Source organism: Chrysemys picta, chromosome 22 (assembly GCF_011386835.1).
Source record: "Chrysemys picta bellii isolate R12L10 chromosome 22, ASM1138683v2, whole genome shotgun sequence".
In the NCBI taxonomy this organism is placed as follows: Eukaryota; Metazoa; Chordata; order Testudines; family Emydidae; genus Chrysemys; species Chrysemys picta.
Genome location: NC_088812.1, coordinates 2,193,496 through 2,210,864, shown reverse-complemented (window position 1 = coordinate 2,210,864; position 17,369 = coordinate 2,193,496). Strand labels below are relative to the sequence as shown.

Genomic DNA, 17,369 nt, shown 5'->3' with positions numbered 1-17,369 from the left:
CCCCTCCCGCCCCATCAGCTGTTTCCTGGCGTGTAGGAGGCTGGGGGTGGAGCGAGGGCACGGCAGGGTTATGGGAGGGGGTGGGAAGGGGTGGAGTGGGGGCAGGGCCTGTGGCAGAGCCAGGGGTTGAGCAGTGAGCACCCCCCAGCCTATTGGAAAGTTGGCGCCTGTACCACCAGCCCCGGAGTCGGTGCCTAGACAAGGAGCCGTATATTAACTTCTGAAGAGCTGCAAGTGGCTCCGGAGCCACCGGTTGACCACCCCTGGGCTAGTGCTTAGAGCAGGGGACTCGTGGGTCCGGGCGCCTGGGTTTTGTCTCCGGCACTGGGAGAGGAGTGTGCTCTAGTGGTTGGATTAAGAGGGGATGGGAAGCGGGACTCATAGACTCTGTTCCTGGTGTGAGAGGGGAATGTGAACTAGTGGTTAGAGCAGCGGCAGGGAACTGAAAAACAGGACTCCTGGGTTTTATGCCTATTGCTGGGAGAGGAGTGAGGTCTAGTGGTTAGAGCAGGGCTGACTCGATGGTCTAGTGGTAAAAAAAAAAAAAAGAAGTGGGTCAACTAAACTCCCTGAGCCCCAGATCCGTAGTGGGTCAGCTCTGTCTACCCCCATTTACTCTCGCCGACACTCCTGGGGTGACCGGAAGTCAGGATTTCTGGGTTCTCGTCTGAGCTCCACTCGGCACATGGGTAAAGCAACAGGCTGGGGGATCCCCAGCTCTGCTGTGCGGTGTGCGGTGATTGGCTTCTCCTCCTTGCCTGCGCCCCCTGTTTAGCAAAGACACTAAACACACCGCCCACCCGCCTTCCGGCGCTAGCTCTGCGGGACGGGCGCCCCGAAGAGCCACCCAGGCGATGCTGCAAACTTTCAGAAACTCCGCCTGGGGGCTTGTTCCGGTGCCTCGGCAGCTGTGTGTGTGTGTGTGTGTGTGTGTGTGTGTCCGCACGCATGTCCTGTACAGCTTGCTCAGCGAGTATACAGCCGAGCGCTTCCTGCTTTAGCACAACCTCTTTCCTGTTCACTCACTGCCGGCCGCTTTGTCCACATTCCCGCTCCCCAATGGATGGCAAGGGCTGGGTGGCCACCGGGCCCCAGAGACAGGCGGCCGGGACCATGTGAGCCCCTGGCATGTGGTCTGATTTTGCCACCGCTTCCTTTCCCGTCTGTTTCTCTGTTCCTCTTTCCTTTTACCAGTGAAACTCGGCCGCAGACTCCAACTTTAAGCCAAGTATGTGACTGGGGTTGCAAAGTACCTTGTGGAGGGGGTTATGGGACAATGTTGGCTGAGGGGTAAGGATGGGGATGGACGGGGAAGGTTATTGGGTTAAGGTGATGGGGCCCAGCTGTTCCCAGATCCAGATGTGTATGGGGGGGGGGGCTCTGCATTTCCTCCCCCCACACCGCCCCGGACAGGGAGGGCTGCAATGGAAGGGGTGTCTCAAAGGGTAGTCCGCGGAAGATCTCTCTGGGTGTTCATTTGTTTGGTTTGTGCTATGGAGTGTGTGCACAGGAGGGTAGCAGGGGAGAAGCAGCACAAAGAGCTGTTTGGCACAAGCTCTACTGAGTCCAAGAATCAGGACTCCTGGATTCAATTCCCAGTTCCGGGAGGGGAGTTTGGGCTCGTGGTTAGAGGAGCGGTGGCTGGGAGCCAAGATGCGAGGGTTTTGCCCCTGGCATGAGAAGGGAAGTGGTGTCTAGTGGTTGGGGGTGGGGCTGCTGGGAATCAGGATTCCTGGGTTCCATGCCCAGCTCTGGGCGGTAGGACTAGTGGTTAGAGCGGGGGGGAGGGGCTGTAAGTCAGGTCTCCTGGGGTCTATTCCCAGCTCTGGGAGGGGAGCTGGGGTTAGGGGTGCAGCAGCCTGTGGGTCAGAATTACTGGGTTCTATCCCTGGATCCCTGGGCAGCACAGCATGGGGAGGAGGTGACCAGCCCTCTGTGGAGAAAGAAGTGGTTCGGGACTATTTAGAAAAACTGGACGTGCACAAGTCCATGGGGCCGGATGCGCTGCATCCGAGGGTGCTAAAGGAGTTGGCGGATGTGATTGCAGAGCCATTAGCCATTATCATTGAAAACTCATGGCAATCGGGGGAGGTCCCGGATGACTGGAAAAAGGCTAATGTAGTGCCCATCTTTAAAAAAGGGAAGAAGGAGGATCCCGGGAACTACAGGCCAGTCAGCCTCACCTCAGTCCCTGGAAAAATCATGGAGCAGGTCCTCAAGGAATCAATTCTGAAACATTTAGAGGAGAGGAAAGTGATCAGGAACAGTCAGCATGGATTCACCAAGGGGAAGTCGTGCCTGACTAACCTAATTGCCTTCTATGATGAGATAACTGGCTCTGTGGATGAGGGGAAAGCAGTGGATGTGTTATTCCTTGACTTTAGCAAAGCTTTTCATACGGTCTCCCACAGTATTCTTGCCGCCAAGTTAAAGAAGTATGGGCTGGATGAATGGACTGTAAGGTGGATAGAAAGCTGGCTAGATCGTCGGGCTCAACGGGTAGTGATCAATGGCTCCATGTCTAGTTGGCAGCCGGTTTCAAGCGGAGTGCCCCAAGGGTCGGTCCTGGGGCCGGTTTTGTTTAATATCTTTATTAATGATCTGGAGGATGGTGTGGACTGCACTCTCAGCAAGTTTGCAGATGACACTAAACTGGGAGGAGTGGTAGATACGCTGGAGGGTAGGGATCGGATACAGAGGGATCTAGACAAATTAGAGGATTGGGCCAAAAAAAACCTGATGAGGTTCAACAAGGACAAGTGCAGAGTCCTGCACTTAGGACGGAAGAATCCCATGCACTGCTACAGACTAGGGACCGAATGGCTAGGTAGCAGTTCTACAGAAAAGGATCTAGGGGTTACAGTGGACAAGAAGCTGGATATGAGTCAACAGTGTGCTCTTGTTGCCAAGAAGGCTAATGGCATTTTGGGCTGTATAAGTAGGGGCATTGCCAGCAGATCGAGGAACGTGATCGTTCCCCTTTATTCGACATTGGTGAGGCCTCATCTGGAGTACTGTGTCCAGTTTTGGGCCCCACACTACAAGAAGGATGTGGAAAAATTGGAAAGAGTCCAATGGAGGGCAACAAAAATGATTAGGGGTCTGGAGCACATGACTTACGAGGAGAGGCTGCGGGAACTGGGATTGTTTAGTCTACAGAAAAGAAGACTGAGGGGGGATTTGATAGCAGCCTTCAACTACCTGAAGGGGGGTTCCAAAGAGGATGGAGCTTGGCTGTTCTCAGTGGTACCAGATGACCGAACAAGGAATAATGGTCTCAAGTTGCAGTGGGGGAGGTCCAGGTTGGATATTAGGAAAAACTATTTCAGTAGGAGGGTGGTGAAGCACTGGAATGGCCCACCTAGGGAGGTAAGGACTGGGAATGGCTGAGCCATTACAAACATTGATTCTATCTCCCCTTGTAAGTATTCTCACACTTCTTATCAAACTGTCTGTACTGGGCTAGCTTGATTATCACTTCAAAAGTTTTTTTCTCTTACTTAATTGGCCTCTCAGAGTTGGTAAGACAACTCCCACCTGTTCATGCTCTCTGTATGTGTGTATATATATCTCCTCAATATATGTTTCACTCTATATGCATCCGAAGAAGTGGGCTGTAGTCCACGAAAGCTTATGCTCTAATAAATGTGTTAGTCTCTAAGGTGCCACAAGTACTCCTGTTCTTTTTAGGGAGGTGGTGGAATCTCCATCCTTAGAGGTTTTTAAGGCCCGGCTTGACAAAGCCCTGGCTGGGATGATTTAGTTGCTGTTGGTCCTGCTTTGAGCAGGGGATTGGACTAGATACCTCCTGAGGTCCCTTCCAACCCTGATATTCTATGATTCTATGAATTGCAGGGTTTAACCCAGATAGTTTTGCTCCTAACTGCTCCTCGGGCATTTGAGTTAAATAGGTACTAATGAAATAAACAAATCAGTATCAGGGGGTAGCCGTGTTAGTCTGTATCCCAAAAACAAGAAGTCTGGTGGCACCTTAAAGACTAACAAATCTGTTAGTTGTTGTTGTTTTTAAACAAATCAATGTTTTCCCCTCTCGGTTCATCAGCATCTCTGGGGGCACAAGCTTCTTGGTCATCCATAGTCTTCTCATGGGAAGGTGGGGAAGGAAATACCGGAGGAGACAAAAGGTCCTAAAACTGCCACGAACAACTAAAGGAAATGAATAAAAATCAAGGCCACAAACTACACCCCAGGCAGAGATTTGACCCCACAAAAAGGGGAAGGGCTGGAGCACCATGAAATCTGCTTGGGCCATGCTATTGCCATGGGTTTAACGTGGGAGGTGCCCAGAGTCCACGGTGACGGGTGGCAGGCTAAAGTTCTAACACAGAGGTGAGATCTAAATGTCGAAAGCAAAAAAATAGTAAATAAAAGCGCAGAACAAGACCCAAAAAATGAGAAATGCGGGAGTCTGCCGGGAAACCAGTGATGTGGTGACGAAATGGAGCTCCAACTTGCACTTCTGCAAGGCCTCAATTTGCTCTCGCACAGACAGCACATAGGAAAGGCCAGACTGGATCAGCACCAAGGTCCATCTAGCCTGAGCCCACCCCAACAGTGCCTGGCACCTGCTGTTCCAGAACCCCGCAGGGAGGGGATCATCGGCCCATAGGGAAGGTCCTTCCTGACCCCTAATTGGCTCCAGCCCGGAAGCTGGAAGGTTGTAATGGGCACAATGCCCATTGGGGGCACTCCCCTTGATACCACCTACCAACTAGACATGGAGCCATTGATCACTACCCGTTGAGCCCAACGATCTAGCCAGCTTTCTATCCACCTTATAGTCCATTCATCCAGCCCATACTTCTTTAACTTGCTGGCAAGAATTCTGTGGAATTCTTTAGCTTTGCTAAAGTCAAGGAATAACACATCCACTGCTTTCCCCTCATCCACAGAGCCAGTTATCTCTTCTTAGAAGGCAATTAAGTTAGTCAATTAAACAATAACAATCAGTAATGACTCCCTAGCTCTTATCTAGTGCTTTTCATCCTAATTAACATGGCACACATTAAATGGATGAACCCCAGGTTCCGTGATAGTTCTCAAAATGTAAGTGGGGAATGAGGATCAAGCAGGTCTGTTTCTAGTGGAGTTTGCTCTTGGCTCATCTATCTAGCAGCCCAAGGTCTAACACGATCCAGGGGCTGGAAGCTGAAGCTACACAAATCCAGACTGGCAAGAAGGCGTTGTTGTTTTTTAACAGCGAGGGGGGTTGATCACTGGCACAGCTTACTCAGGGTCGTGGTGGCTTCTCCATCGCTGACAAGTTTTCAGTCAGGACTGGATGTGTCTCTCAAGGCTCTGCTCTGGGAGGATGTTCTCTGGCCTGCGTTAGCCAGGAGGCCAGACCAGATGACCACAACGGTCCCTTCTGGCCTTGGGATCTATGCCTCAGGAGCTCTCGAAGCACTTCACACAGGATCACCAGTAAATGAAAGGCAGAGAGAGCTCCCAGGAGACCCCTGGCAAAACCAGAGGGGGCCAGATCTGCTGCGCTAAGGGGGTTCCCAGTGTACACACCCTTGCTCCTTGCTTGCCAGGTTGCTGACCAGCTCCCTCTGCTCCCCATGCGGGGCTGGCGCCATGAGGAAGAGATGGAGGGGAGCGTGGCTCCTACTGCTGGCACTGGAGACCTTTGGGTTTCGGGAAGGTGAGAGCTCAATTTCAATTTCCCAGGACACCCAAGTCCAGGTTCTGATTTCGTCTACACTGGGGTAAATCAGGAGTGACTCCTAAAGAGTCTATTGCCACGCATGGATGGAAAGCCAGTCCGGGTGCTGTCAGAATCAGACCCCTGCTCTGTCTGAGGCTCAGTCCCAGGCCCCAGACCCACCAGGCTCCAACTGCCCCAATGGACCGCAACAGCCCCGCCCCTGCTCCCGGCCGCACAGCCCCCCCTCCTTGCCCCACATTGGGCTCAGCATTGACTGAAGGGAGTGAGCCCCCCCCCCCCCCCGCTCTCTGCAGCACAGGACCCTATGCACCGCACTGGGGTCAGCACTGTCAGAGGGGAGCGAGCCCCCCATCCCACCCCCTGCTGCACCCTGACTTTCCCATCCAGCAGGCCTGGCTCTGCTCAGCGTGAAAGAGGATCTAGGTTACCCCCACGGGCAGACAGCCTCTCCCCTCCCCCCCTGGCCACACCACACCCTATGGCTGGCGCCCTGCGGTTTATAACTGTTTGACTTGGTGACACACATGTGCTGGGGGGGACAATGACAGAGGGTTCTGCTCCTGCCATCACGGGGGCGGAGATGCAGCTGCAGCAGACAGACAGAGGAAGGCTCCGGAAGTGCCCCCGCCCTGCCCCCCCCCCCCACGAGAGGAGGACTGAGCACTAGGCCTGCTGCACTCAGCGGGAAGAGCTGAGCTAGGCTAAGGCAGGGGATGGGGCATCTTAACGGAGACCGAGTGACAGCACAGCCGTCTGCAAGTCGGTGCTCGGGAGAGGGGCTCAGGACTCCTGGGTTCCGTTCCCGGCTCTGGGGGGAGAGCGGGAGCTAGTGGTTAGACGGGGGGCACTGGGAGTCAGGACTCCTGGGTTCCGTTCCCGGCTCTGGGGGGAGAGCGGGAGCTAGTGGTTAGACGGGGGGCACTGGGAGTCAGGACTCCTGGGTTCCGTTCCCGGCTCTGGGGGGAGAGCGGGAGCTAGTGGTTAGACAGGGGGCACTGGGAGTCAGGACTCCTGGGTTCCGTTCCCGGCTCTGGGGGGAGAGCGGGAGCTAGTGGTTAGACGGGGGGCACTGGGAGTCAGGACTCCTGGGTTCTGTTCCCGGCTCTGGGGGGAGAGCGGGAGCTAGTGGTTAGACGGGGGGCACTGGGAGTCAGGACTCCTGGATTCCATTCCCGGCTCTGGGGGGAGAGCGGGAGCTAGTGGTTAGACAGGGGGCACTGGGAGTCAGGACTCCTGGGTTCCGTTCCCGGCTCTGGGGGGAGAGCGGGAGCTAGTGGTTAGACGGGGGGCACTGGGAGTCAGGACTCCTGGGTTCCGTTCCCGGCTCTGGGGAGAGAGCGGGAGCTAGTGGTTAGACGAGGGGCACTGGGAGTCAGGACTCCTGGGTTCCGTTCCTGGCTCTGGGCAGGGGAGGAGAAGGGTGTAGGAGGCAGGTTGTTGGGTATGACCCAGCAGTTAGCCCAGGACCCATGGGGCCAGTCCCGCTCAGGCTGGATGGAAGCGTCCAAGCCCCCGGCCTCCCCAGACAGCTGCAGGTTGACGTGTGCTTGGGTGCAGGTGACCCAGAGGAACCCACGGGGCTGATGTGTTACCAGATGGGCCCCAGCGGGGGCATGAATTGCACGTGGCCCAGCAGGACCGGCCCTGAGGCTAACACCACTTACACCCTCCACTACCAGAGCCTGAAGTTGTGAGTATAACCCCCTGCCCGGGGGGGAGGGAGCCCAGGACCCCACCCACTGCTCAGCCAGCCTCAAGTGCCCAGAACATCTCCTCAGCTTTAACCCCCAGCTCTGGGAGGGGAGTGGGGTCTGGGAGCCAGGACTCCTGGGTTCTATTCCCGGCTGTGGGAGGGGTGGGGGGCCTCGAGGTTAGAGCAGTGGGAGGTCTGGGAGCCAGGACTCCTGGGTTCTATTCCCGGCTCTGGGAGGAGTGGGGGGCCTCAAGGTTAGAGCAGTTGGAGGTCTGGGAGCCAGGATTCCTGGGCTGTCTTCCTGTCGGATGTGCCGACTCATCGGGTTATTCCCTGGGTTCATCTGCCAGCAAACGCAACCAGACGCGGAGTTCCCAGGCCCCCGCCGGACAGAGCTGGGTGGTGATTGGAAGAAGCAGTCTGACGCACAATGAGAACTATGCCGTGTGGGTGGAGGCTGGTGACGGGACCCAGATCACCCCAAGGCTAACTCTGACCCCGCATGAGATAGGTAACCCAGAAGCAGCCCAGCTCCTCCCCTGCCCCTAGGAGCGAAGGGTGGGGGTGGGGACCTGGGGGGATTGGGAGATGGGGGGAGGCTGTTGGGCCCCATTGGGGATTTGTGTTGATTTCTTCTAGATGTTTTTCATTTAAAATCCTCTAGACCTGGACCAGCTGTTTCACAGACAGGCTGGGTGCAGTGGTTAGATTGGGTGTGGGTGAGGCTGGGAGCCAGGACTCCTGGGTTCTATTCCCAGTTGTGGGAAGGAAGGGAGGTCTAGTGGTTAGAGCGGGTGGGGGCTAGGTTCTATCCCAATTGTGGGAGGAGAGTGTGTCCCAGTGGATAGACCTGGGAGCCAGGGCTTTTGGGTCCTACTTTCCCTTTATCCACTGTGTTGGTTCCAGTGAAGCCGGATCCCCCTGTACTGAGCCTAGTGGACGTTACCCCTGTGGTCACCGTGACCTGGACAAACCCCCAATGGCCCCAGCATTTCTCCCCGGATCTGGCCTGCCACCTTCGCTACCGGGTGTCTGGGACCCCCAACTGGACCAGGGTGAGTCTGCGTGGCAGGATTGCAAAATGTGCGGCGGTGGGGGGGTGTTGAGAGACAGGGCTTCCTCTGGGATAGCAGCCTACTACTGCTGCTCGATAACAGAGCTCCTCCTTCAGCTCAAGTAATGGAGGGCTGCATTCTGGTGCTACAGAGTCCTGGGTTCAAATCCTGCCCATAACATAGCAGGGCCTGTTACATCTTCTGCTGACGGGGGGCAGCTGTAGAACGACAGGTGCTGATTCTGGGGCCCCATCTCTCTCCCTCTGTGCTGTTCTCCCTGGCAGGTTCATGAAGAGGATGTTGAGCCCAACATCTACGAGTTCTCCAGCCTGGAGCCTTTCACGGCCTATGAGGTGCAGGCTCGCTGCATCCCCAGGGACCGGAAGGGCTTCTGGAGCGACTGGAGCCCGTCCCAGACCTTCCGGACCCCCGAGGCTGGTACGCATGGGCCTGAGCCAACCGGAGCAAAACGCCTGCCCTGCGGGGGAGGGTCACACGTGGTGTAGTCAGTCAGCAACAGTCAGGACTCCTGGGTTCCGTTCCCAGCTCTGGGGAGCGGGGGTCTAATGGCTGGAGCAGGGGCTGGAAGTCAGGACTCCTGGATTCTATCCCAGCTCTGGGGTGGGGGTCTAGTGGCTGGAGCAGGGGGCTGGAAGTCAGGACTCCTGGGTTCCGTTCCCAACTCTGGGGTGGGGGTCTAGTGGCTGGAGCAGGGGGCTGGAAGTCAGGACTCCTGGGTTCTATCCCAGCTCTGGGGTGGGGGTCTAGTGGCTGGAGCAGGGGGCTGGAAGTCAGGACTCTGGGGTTCCGTTCCCAGCCCTGGAAAAGGTCTCCCCGCAATGCTAAATGCAGAGGCCTGTCCTGCCCCGGGCAGTCAGGGGAACACCCCTCTTGGGAAAGGGGCCCAGTGCTTTCCTGGCCCCGGAGAGCTCCTGTCGGGCCCTGTAGACTCTCCCTGCCCTGGAGTGACCCCAGTTTCTTCTCGGATGCCCCGGCCCCTCTCTGTTGCCCTTAGCCCTGCTGGGCCTGGTGGACGTGTGGCGAGTGGCCAGCCCCCCTGAGTCCGGAGAGACCAGCCTTCTGCTGCTGTGGAAGGTGAGACCTGCGCGGGCCCATCACTGCGGAAACAAAGGGGTGGAGTACAGCAGAATCTTCCCATTGGTGCCGGAGGTGGTCCCAGCCGATTGGATAAACTCCGCTGTCACATGACTAGGGGCGTGCACCCCAGTGCCTTGGCCAAATTCCGATTGGCTTTCCCTCCTGGACATGCCCGTAGCCTCCACTTCCTGTCCTAAACCGATGAGCCGTGTGTCCATGCACCTGCTAAGCAGTGGCCACGTTCCACCCCAGAGGTGGCTGCATTGCAGGGGTGGCCCAGGTTATTCCCAGGCACTGGGGGCCTAGCGATGGCAAGCACAAGGGGTGACCCCATCTGGAGGGCGGGGGGGTGGGATACTCATCCATTTGCATTAACCCTTTGCTGGATTCCCGACCAGCCACTCAATTCTGAAGCAGCCAGGGGAGTCATTCGCAGCTACAGCCTGGCCTTCCGGAGCGGCAGCAACAGCTCCGAGAGCCTGGAGTCCGCCTGCTGCAACGTGAGCCTCCCCTCCAGAACCACCCACGTCTGGATCTCGGCAAACAACCACGTCGGGCGGACGCAGCCTGCCTACCTCAGCTTGGAGCGGCAGGGTACGACCGCGTGGGGGCCCATTCCCTGCCCACTGAGCCAGACTGTCCCCTGGGAGCCAGCGCCCCCTAGAGGGGAAAGGCCCTGTGCCCCATTCCCTGCCCCCCGTCACCCTCCCAGCCAGCCAGTGCCCCCACCCTGGGCTGAATCAGGGCCGGCGCCCCCTAGAGGGGAAAGGCCCCGAGTCCCATTCCTGCAGCATCCCTAACCTGGCGCAGGGGGGGCCCCAGAGAACGACCGTCCTCGCCCAGTGATGGATCCTGTGGCTTCCCCCAGATCTGCCTGCCCCGGCGGGGGTCCGGGCTGCGGCCGTGCATGGGCAGGATCTCCTCGTTACCTGGGAGCCCAGCAAGGACCCTCTGGAAGGGGAGCCCACGGAGTACCTGGTGGAGTGGGCCGAGGAGTGCAGCAGCTCAAAGGCGGCATCCCTGGACTGGGTGCGCAGGCCGGCTGGCACCCACAGTGCCCTGCTGACAGGTACGGGGGGAGCCCGGCTACAGAGGCCCCTGCATGCCACAGCAAGGGCCGGGGGCTGCTTTGCCCTGCCCCACCCCTGACACTCTGCTGGGAAAGCTCAGAGCCTGGGCAACTGCCAGGCCCTTTGCATGTGTGAGTGAGGTCTAGTGGTTAGAGCAGAGGGGGACTGGGAGTCAGGACGCCTGGGTTCTACCTCTGGCTGTGGGTGGGGAGTGGGGTCTAATGGTTAGAGCAGGTGGGGGCTGGGAGCCAGGACTCCTGGGTTCTATCTCTGGCTGTGGGTGGGGAGTGGGGGCTAGTGGTTAGAGCGGGGGGGGCTGGGAGTCAGGACACCTGGGTTCTATCTCTGGCTGTGGATGGGAAGTGGGTTAAAGTAGGGATAGGACAGGAGTCAAGGCTCCCAGGTTCTATTCCCAGCTCTGGAAATGGGGAGTAGGGTCTAGTGGTTAAAGGAGGGAGGGCTGGGAGTCCTAACTCCTGGGCCCATGCACAGAAGTGCTGGGTGCCTCAGTTTCCCCATTTGTAAAATGAGCCTCGGAACCCTGCTGCACCGAGGACAGGGAGGGGAGGCCAGAGTTGTGGGGCTCGGTTGTAAAGTGCCCGAGAAGGGCAGGGAATTTCTACTTTGTGCTTCTAAGCCAGCGACCACTCAGATTGGCAGCTCGCCCTGGGAACTGACCCTGTCTCCCTTCGCTCCCCCGCCCCAGGTGACTTCAGACCACGGGTGCCGTATCAGGTCCGCGTGTACGGGCTGTACCCCGGGGGCTTTGGTGCATCGGCCCCTGTCCGAGCCTACATCCAGGAAGGAGGTAGGTGCACAGCCCCTGTCCCACCCTGATTGGCACTCGCTGGGCACTAAGGAAGGTAGGATGGGTAGTGCTGGCTGTCACTCACAGCCCATCCCCTCTCCTTTCTCCCCAGTGCCATCGGCAGGGCCCCAGGGCCTGCAGGATCATAGCATCTCCAAGGAGGCGTCCATCATCTCCTGGGAGGCGATCCCCCTGGCGCAGCGCAACGGGCACATCACTCACTACACCCTCTACCTCGCCACGCCCACGGAGAGCCCACAGACCTACCAGCCCAGTAAGTGCCACCCCACAGATCCGGGGTGCTGTGGGAACAGGCAACACCCCAGCAGCATGGGCCTGGTGGGAGCTGAGTCGATATCTCAGGTGGGGCAGCCGCTAGAGTTGGACCTGGGGGTCTCCGAGCTAAAGGGATCGCTCCCTCTGCCAGCAGCAATAGTGAGACTTTTATCCTCTATGTAGGCTGTCCACTAGAAGGGGTGCTGGTGAAGACAGGCGCCGAGCCAAGTCTTGGGAGTGGAGAAGGGGCGTTAGCCTCAGATAGGAAGGGCAGCTCTCCCTTCCCCTGCTGTCTGACCCTGGCAAGGCGGGGCTGAGGGCAATGGGAACATGGAGACCTCAGGCCTCCCAGCTCACGCGTCTCTCGTCCCCTGTGCAGTCGCTGCTACAGAGACAAGCTACAACCTCTCAGGTCTGGAGCCCGGCACCTCCTACCAGCTCTGGATGACGGGCTCCACTTCGGCCGGGGAAGGAAACGCCAGCTCCATCCATCTCTTCCACACGCCAGGTGGGGGCTAAGCAGGGTCCGGTGCTGGGATGGGAGCCCCTTTGCAGGGAGCGGGGTGCTTTCCCCACACACTCCCTGCTGGCCCGACATGGGGCGAGGGGGTGCTGTGCTGCAGGGGGTGCTTTCGCCCCACACTCAGCAACACTCAGGGGATCAGCCGCGGTGTCCCAGCCAAACTCCACCTCGGGTGTTTCAGTTCAGCCTCTCGTGCAATTGCAACCAGATGCGGGATTCTCCTTCACCTCACGTGTGCAGCAAGCTGTGTGGCTCTTTGTCACCTGCCGCGCCTCACCCCAGAGGCAGGAGTATCAGCGCCGGGCCAGGGATCCCTGTGTAAACAGCTGCCATGCCCCACCCCAGAGGTGGCCACAGCTCAGTGCTGGCAGAGCAATCCCCACGCACTGGTGCTGTGTGCCAGCCACACAGCTGTGTGTGTGTCGTGTTCCACCCCAGAGGTGGCTGCATCTCAGCGCTGGCGGAGCAATCCCCAAGCACTGGTGCTGTGTGCTAGCCAGTAGCTGTCATGTTCCACCCCAGGGGTGGCTGCCTTTCGGGATTGTCAGAGGAAAGGATCCAGGAGGCTACAGTAGCCTTGTCCTTTCCTACTGGGCCTTCCTCTCACCCTATGCCCCTGTACCGTGGCTGGGGGAGGGCCGAGGTGTGCGTGGCTCAGATCCCGTTGCAGAGCAGGGCTGGGTGGACCCTGCCCGCTCTGGGCCGCATGGGGCTCTCCCCTCCAGCTGGGGGGCAGGTAGGGATTGAGGGATGGAGTCACTTGGGCTTTCTCCCAACCCTGCTCCCTCTCCCTGCAGATTCCCGCTGGGAGGTCGTCCTGGCTTCCCTCCTCGCAGTGGGATTCCTTCTTTTCCTCGCCTGCGTCCTGGGAGCTGTCCTGCACGTGCAGTAAGGATGCCAGGCAGTTGGTGCGGGAGGGGAGCGGGCCCCACACAGGGTCCTCCTAGGTCATGCTGGACGGTGCCCACGCCGTGCCATGCTGTCCCGCTCCGTGGTGGCTGGGGCACACGGACAGAGCCAGGCAACAGCTTTCAGCGGGAACATTTTTGGGTGAAAAATGCGGCACCAGCCCGTTGGATGAATCCGGGTCTGGTTGCCAAGTTGCGCATCGGAAATGCAAAAAAAACCCCCCAAATTCAATGTTGAAATATTTCCACTTTTTCCCGGCTCCGAGCAGCTTTGGGTTTGGAAACGTCCTTCCGCCTCGGTTTTCGCCGACGCAGAACCGGTCCCGGGATGCGGGAAAGGCAATCGAAAGGTTTCGATTCACCCCAAAGGAGGCTTTCCCACCCAGAACGGTGGGCTCTGGCCTTTGCCATTAGCTGAAACTGTTGAAAAACCTCAGGTTTGGTTCAACCCAAAATCAAAATGGATCTCATTTTTGCAAATGAGATGTTGCATATTTATCAAGTGTGCAAATCAAGGCGTGCCATGATTTGCATAACACCTCGCAGGGGCTGGCCCCATGCAGCCAGGCAGTCTCTGTACCCCATTGCTGCCCCCCCCCCGCCCCCAGCTTTCACCCTGGTGTTAAAAAAACCTTCCCCTCTCTCTTGCCCGCAGGCTGCTGGACCTGTGCCAGAAGGTGCTGCCTAGCTGGTGCTGGGAGAAGGTCCCGGATGCCACCCACAGCAGGATTATGCTGCACGAGGTAGACAGGGTGAGATGGGTGGCCCGGGCTAGGATGTGTGACCCGCCCTCGTCCTGTGCAGTGGGGCCAAGGAGGCAGATCAGGCGAGCCAGGCCTGGACAATCAGGGGTTGGGGAATGGGGTCTAGAGGTTAGAGCAGGAAGGCTGGGAGCCAGGACTCCTGGGTTCTCTCTCTGGCCTTGGGTGGGTAGTGGGGTCTAGAGGTTAGAGCAGGGGGGGCTGGGAGCCAGGACTCCTCAGTTCTGTTCCCAGCTCTGGGAGGGGAGTGGGGTCTAGTGGTTAGAGCAGGGGGGTGGGGAGTCAGGACTCCTGGGTTCTATCCACAGCTCCAGGAGGGCAGTGGGGGCTAGTGGCTAGAGCAGGGGGGCTGGGATCCAGGACTCCTGGGTTCTATCCACAGCTCTGGGAGGGGAGTGGGGGCTAGTGGTTAGAGCAGGGGGGCTGGGAGCCAGGACTCCTGGGTTCTATCCACAGTTCTGGGAGGGGAGTGGGGTCTAGTGGTTAGAGCAGGGGGGTGGGGAGTCAGGACTCCTGGGTTCCATGCCCAGCTCTGGCAGGGAGCTCCTTGTCACTAGGGAGTGAGATGGCTGCTCTCATGCTCTGTTTCCTCCAGGATCCCCACAGCTACAGGGGTCCCTTGGTGCGGGCCAAGGCCGCGGAGGAGCCCCCCATCACCGAGCTCCACATTGCGGAGCCAGCAGAGCACGTGAACCACGGCTACTCAACTCTGCTCCAGCTGGAGTCTCCTCTGCCTGCCCGGCCCCACGGCGCGGGGGCTGACGACGGGCCCGGGAGCAAGCCCAGGACAGAGAAGCTGGGGCCAAGCAGCCCCACCCTGGAGGAGGCGTGGGGAGAGCAAGCCCCGGTCATTTCTGGCTACGAGAAACATTTCATGCCCACCCTGGAGGAGGTGCTGGGACTGGCCTGAGGGACGCGGCTGGGCGAGACCCACCAGCCCCACCCAGCACTGCCCCAGGCGCTGCGGGAGACCCAGCCGGGCCTGCCTGGCTCGAGGGGCCAAAGACTGGGACATGGGGTCTTTCCCCTGTAGGGGGCGCCGGCTCCAAGCTCAGGTTGGGGCAGGGAATGGGACACGGAGACCTTCCCCTGTAAGTGGTGCTGGCTCTGCTCTGGCCTTAATTCTGCGGTGACCGAATTGTCCCTGTCTGGTGGACTGAGTTTGCTGGTATAACGGGTCCCTCCTAGACAACCTCCCCGACAGGCTGCCTTAGCAAACAGGCCCAAGACTGACTGGCCCATGGAGACCGAGTGCCTCTCCGGACTCCCACCCCCCTCTGCTCTAACCACTACACACACTACTCCTCTCCTGGAGCTGGGGAGAGAACCCAGGAGTCCTGACTCCCAGCCCCCCTGCTCCAACCACTAGACCCCACTCCCTTCCCAGAGCTGGGGAGAGAACCCAGGAGTCCTGACTCCCAGCCCCCCTGCTCCAACCACTAGACACCACCTCCTCCCAGGGTCTGTGACAGACCCCAGACCCCACCCATCTAAGCGTCACCTTGGTATCAGAGCCCCCTTAGTTTCCCTCGTCCCTAGGCCAGCTTTCTCCCCACACGCAAGTCCTGTAGCTCCGAGTGCCACAACATGCCCTTGTACTGTATTTTTTTACCTGTACTGTATAATACCTGTTTTAAACCTTGGCTCCCTGTCATTCATTGCCCCAAACAAAGCAGCGGCTTTCCTGTCGGGACCTCATAGGGTCTGGGCAGGGTCCGGCGCACCTGTGACCGACTGCCTCCCACCTGGTGTTCAGAAGCTGCCGAAAGTGGCAAGCTCACCACAGGAGCAGGGGCGGCCAGCTAGGAGCACCGCAGCAGTTGGCCTGCAGAGCTGGGGAGCCAGGGCCGGGGGGGCTGCATTGTGGGTGGAAGAGTCAGTCAGTGGGGCGAGCACCCGAGTGCTGAGGGGCTCAGGGGTAAGTGACCCAGAGGTGACGTCCCTGCAGGGCGGACTGGGAAATTATGGTTCACGGGGACCCTGGGGAGCCTGGTTGGACCAGCTGGGCTCTCCTGACCATTGAATTGGCCAGCAAGAGAGACTGGGTTCACTTTAGAGTGGACCGAGGGAAATTTGTCCTGCTGCAGGTGGGGGCTGCCTTATTACAGCGCCTCACGTCGACTGCCTGGGAGGGAGGGAGCCTGAGTCCCATTTTACAGATGGGGAAACTGAGGCCCAGAGTGACTGGGCTAAGGTCACACAGCATGGCAGTTGTGGACCCGGGCGTAGGACCCAGGAGTCCTGCTGCCCATTCCCCTCCTCTAACCGCTGGCTCCTACTCTCCGCCCCAGAGCTGGGTTGGGAACCCAGGAGTCCTGCCGCCCAATTCCCCAGACTTGCTCCTGGAACCCAGGCCGGCTGCCCGAGGCCCTGAGAGCGCGGCTGCAGCTCGCCTAGACTCCGAGAGCGGCAGAGCGATCTTCTGGCTGCTACGCCAAGACCACAAGAACATCCTTCCTCTCGGGCGAGCTGCAAAATACGTGAGATGCTGCAACCTTCCCCGGCAGCGCGCAGGGGCGGGGCGGGCTCTGCTCCTCCAGCCCAGGGCCCCGGCTCAGAGCGGCTGCACCCAGCATTTCTCCAGCAACAGCCGGGCAGGTGTCTGCTCCGCATGTGTCCCTGGCACCCTCGGGCTGCCCCAGTGCATGCCAGACACTTCAGCTCTGCCCCGCTCCAGCCCCGCGCCTGCCTCGGTCGCTTGGACTCCGCGGGGTGAGCAGGCAGCGCAGAGGAGGGCGTGGGGGGAATTGGCACTCAGACAGGCAGGGGTAGGAAAGGCCCAGCGGGTGCAGCCCTGGGTGTGTACCTGACAGATGAAGGGAGGGGTCGGGACCTGCATGGGAAGGGACCTGAACTGAACAATTGCTTGGACTATGCAGGACTTCGGCCCTTAAGAGACCCCCTTCCCCCCCATGTGGGACCAATGAGGTGAACCCCTTAATATTGTAACAAGCTGGCTAACGCAGGTAATGCCACTGCCCTCTGCTGGTTTGGCTTAGCTGAGTGTCATAGGCCCTGCATTGCTCACAGCGATTCCCCTTCAGCGCCAGGAGCTGAGTTCCAGTCTCCTTGCTACAGCTGACTGGTAACTATCCGCCGTGCTTTCCAGCTGCAATGATGGGCAGCCACAGGGCCCCGTCGGGCTGGGCGCTGCCCGGACACAATGACACAAGCCCTCCCCGGAAAAGCTCACAGTCTAAACAAGGGAAACCGAGGCACACAGCCATGAAGTCACTTGTCCGAGGTCACACAGTGAGGCGATAAGTCAGGAATTGAATCCAGGTGTCGAGTCCCTACTAAGGACCTTAAGCATGAGGCCAACACTTGGCAGACATCAAACCAAGGCGGGGGGGGGGCAGTTTGAATTTCATGCCCAGCCTACTGAGTAGAGAGAAGAGGGAGATCTGCCCCCCCAGCCGATCTCAATTCACTTGACTTTAACCCCCGCAGCCTCACGGGGATGTGCTGAATTCCCACCTGTGGGG

At 58.9% G+C, this 17,369-nt stretch overlaps 1 protein-coding gene across 3 annotated transcripts; it reads left to right on the top strand.

Moving 5' to 3' along the window:
- Window positions 1–965: 965 nt before the first annotated feature.
- On the top strand, window positions 966–15,527 carry IL27RA (interleukin 27 receptor subunit alpha). Of its 3 annotated transcripts, none has more exons than XM_005310681.4 (15): window positions 966–1,228; window positions 5,559–5,668; window positions 7,250–7,382; window positions 7,736–7,896; window positions 8,292–8,440; window positions 8,725–8,878; window positions 9,456–9,535; window positions 9,937–10,132; window positions 10,407–10,607; window positions 11,315–11,416; window positions 11,529–11,690; window positions 12,072–12,200; window positions 13,013–13,103; window positions 13,779–13,866; window positions 14,480–15,527. In XM_005310681.4, the coding sequence occupies exons 2-15, from the start codon at window positions 5,602–5,604 to the stop codon at window positions 14,792–14,794; spliced, it is 2,028 nt and encodes a 675-aa protein (XP_005310738.2). In that variant the 5' UTR covers window positions 966–1,228; window positions 5,559–5,601; the 3' UTR covers window positions 14,795–15,527. The 3 variants fall into 3 exon arrangements, with proteins under 3 accessions (XP_005310738.2, XP_023957044.2, XP_042700354.2); XM_024101276.3 differs by having other exon boundaries at window positions 13,779–13,875; XM_042844420.2 differs by lacking the exon at window positions 13,013–13,103 and having other exon boundaries at window positions 14,480–14,722.
- The last annotated feature ends 1,842 nt before the right edge of the window (window positions 15,528–17,369 follow it).

Bases quoted from the DNA above. Each gene is read 5' to 3' on its own strand.
- IL27RA (XM_024101276.3), top strand. From the start codon at position 5,602: ATGAGGAAGAGATGGAGGGGAGCGTGGCTCCTACTGCTGGCACTGGAG. The intron at 5,669-7,249 runs GTGAGAGCTCAA...GCTTGGGTGCAG, and splicing joins GACCTTTGGGTTTCGGGAAG to GTGACCCAGAGGAACCCACG. The intron at 11,417-11,528 runs GTAGGTGCACAG...CTTTCTCCCCAG, and splicing joins AGCCTACATCCAGGAAGGAG to TGCCATCGGCAGGGCCCCAG.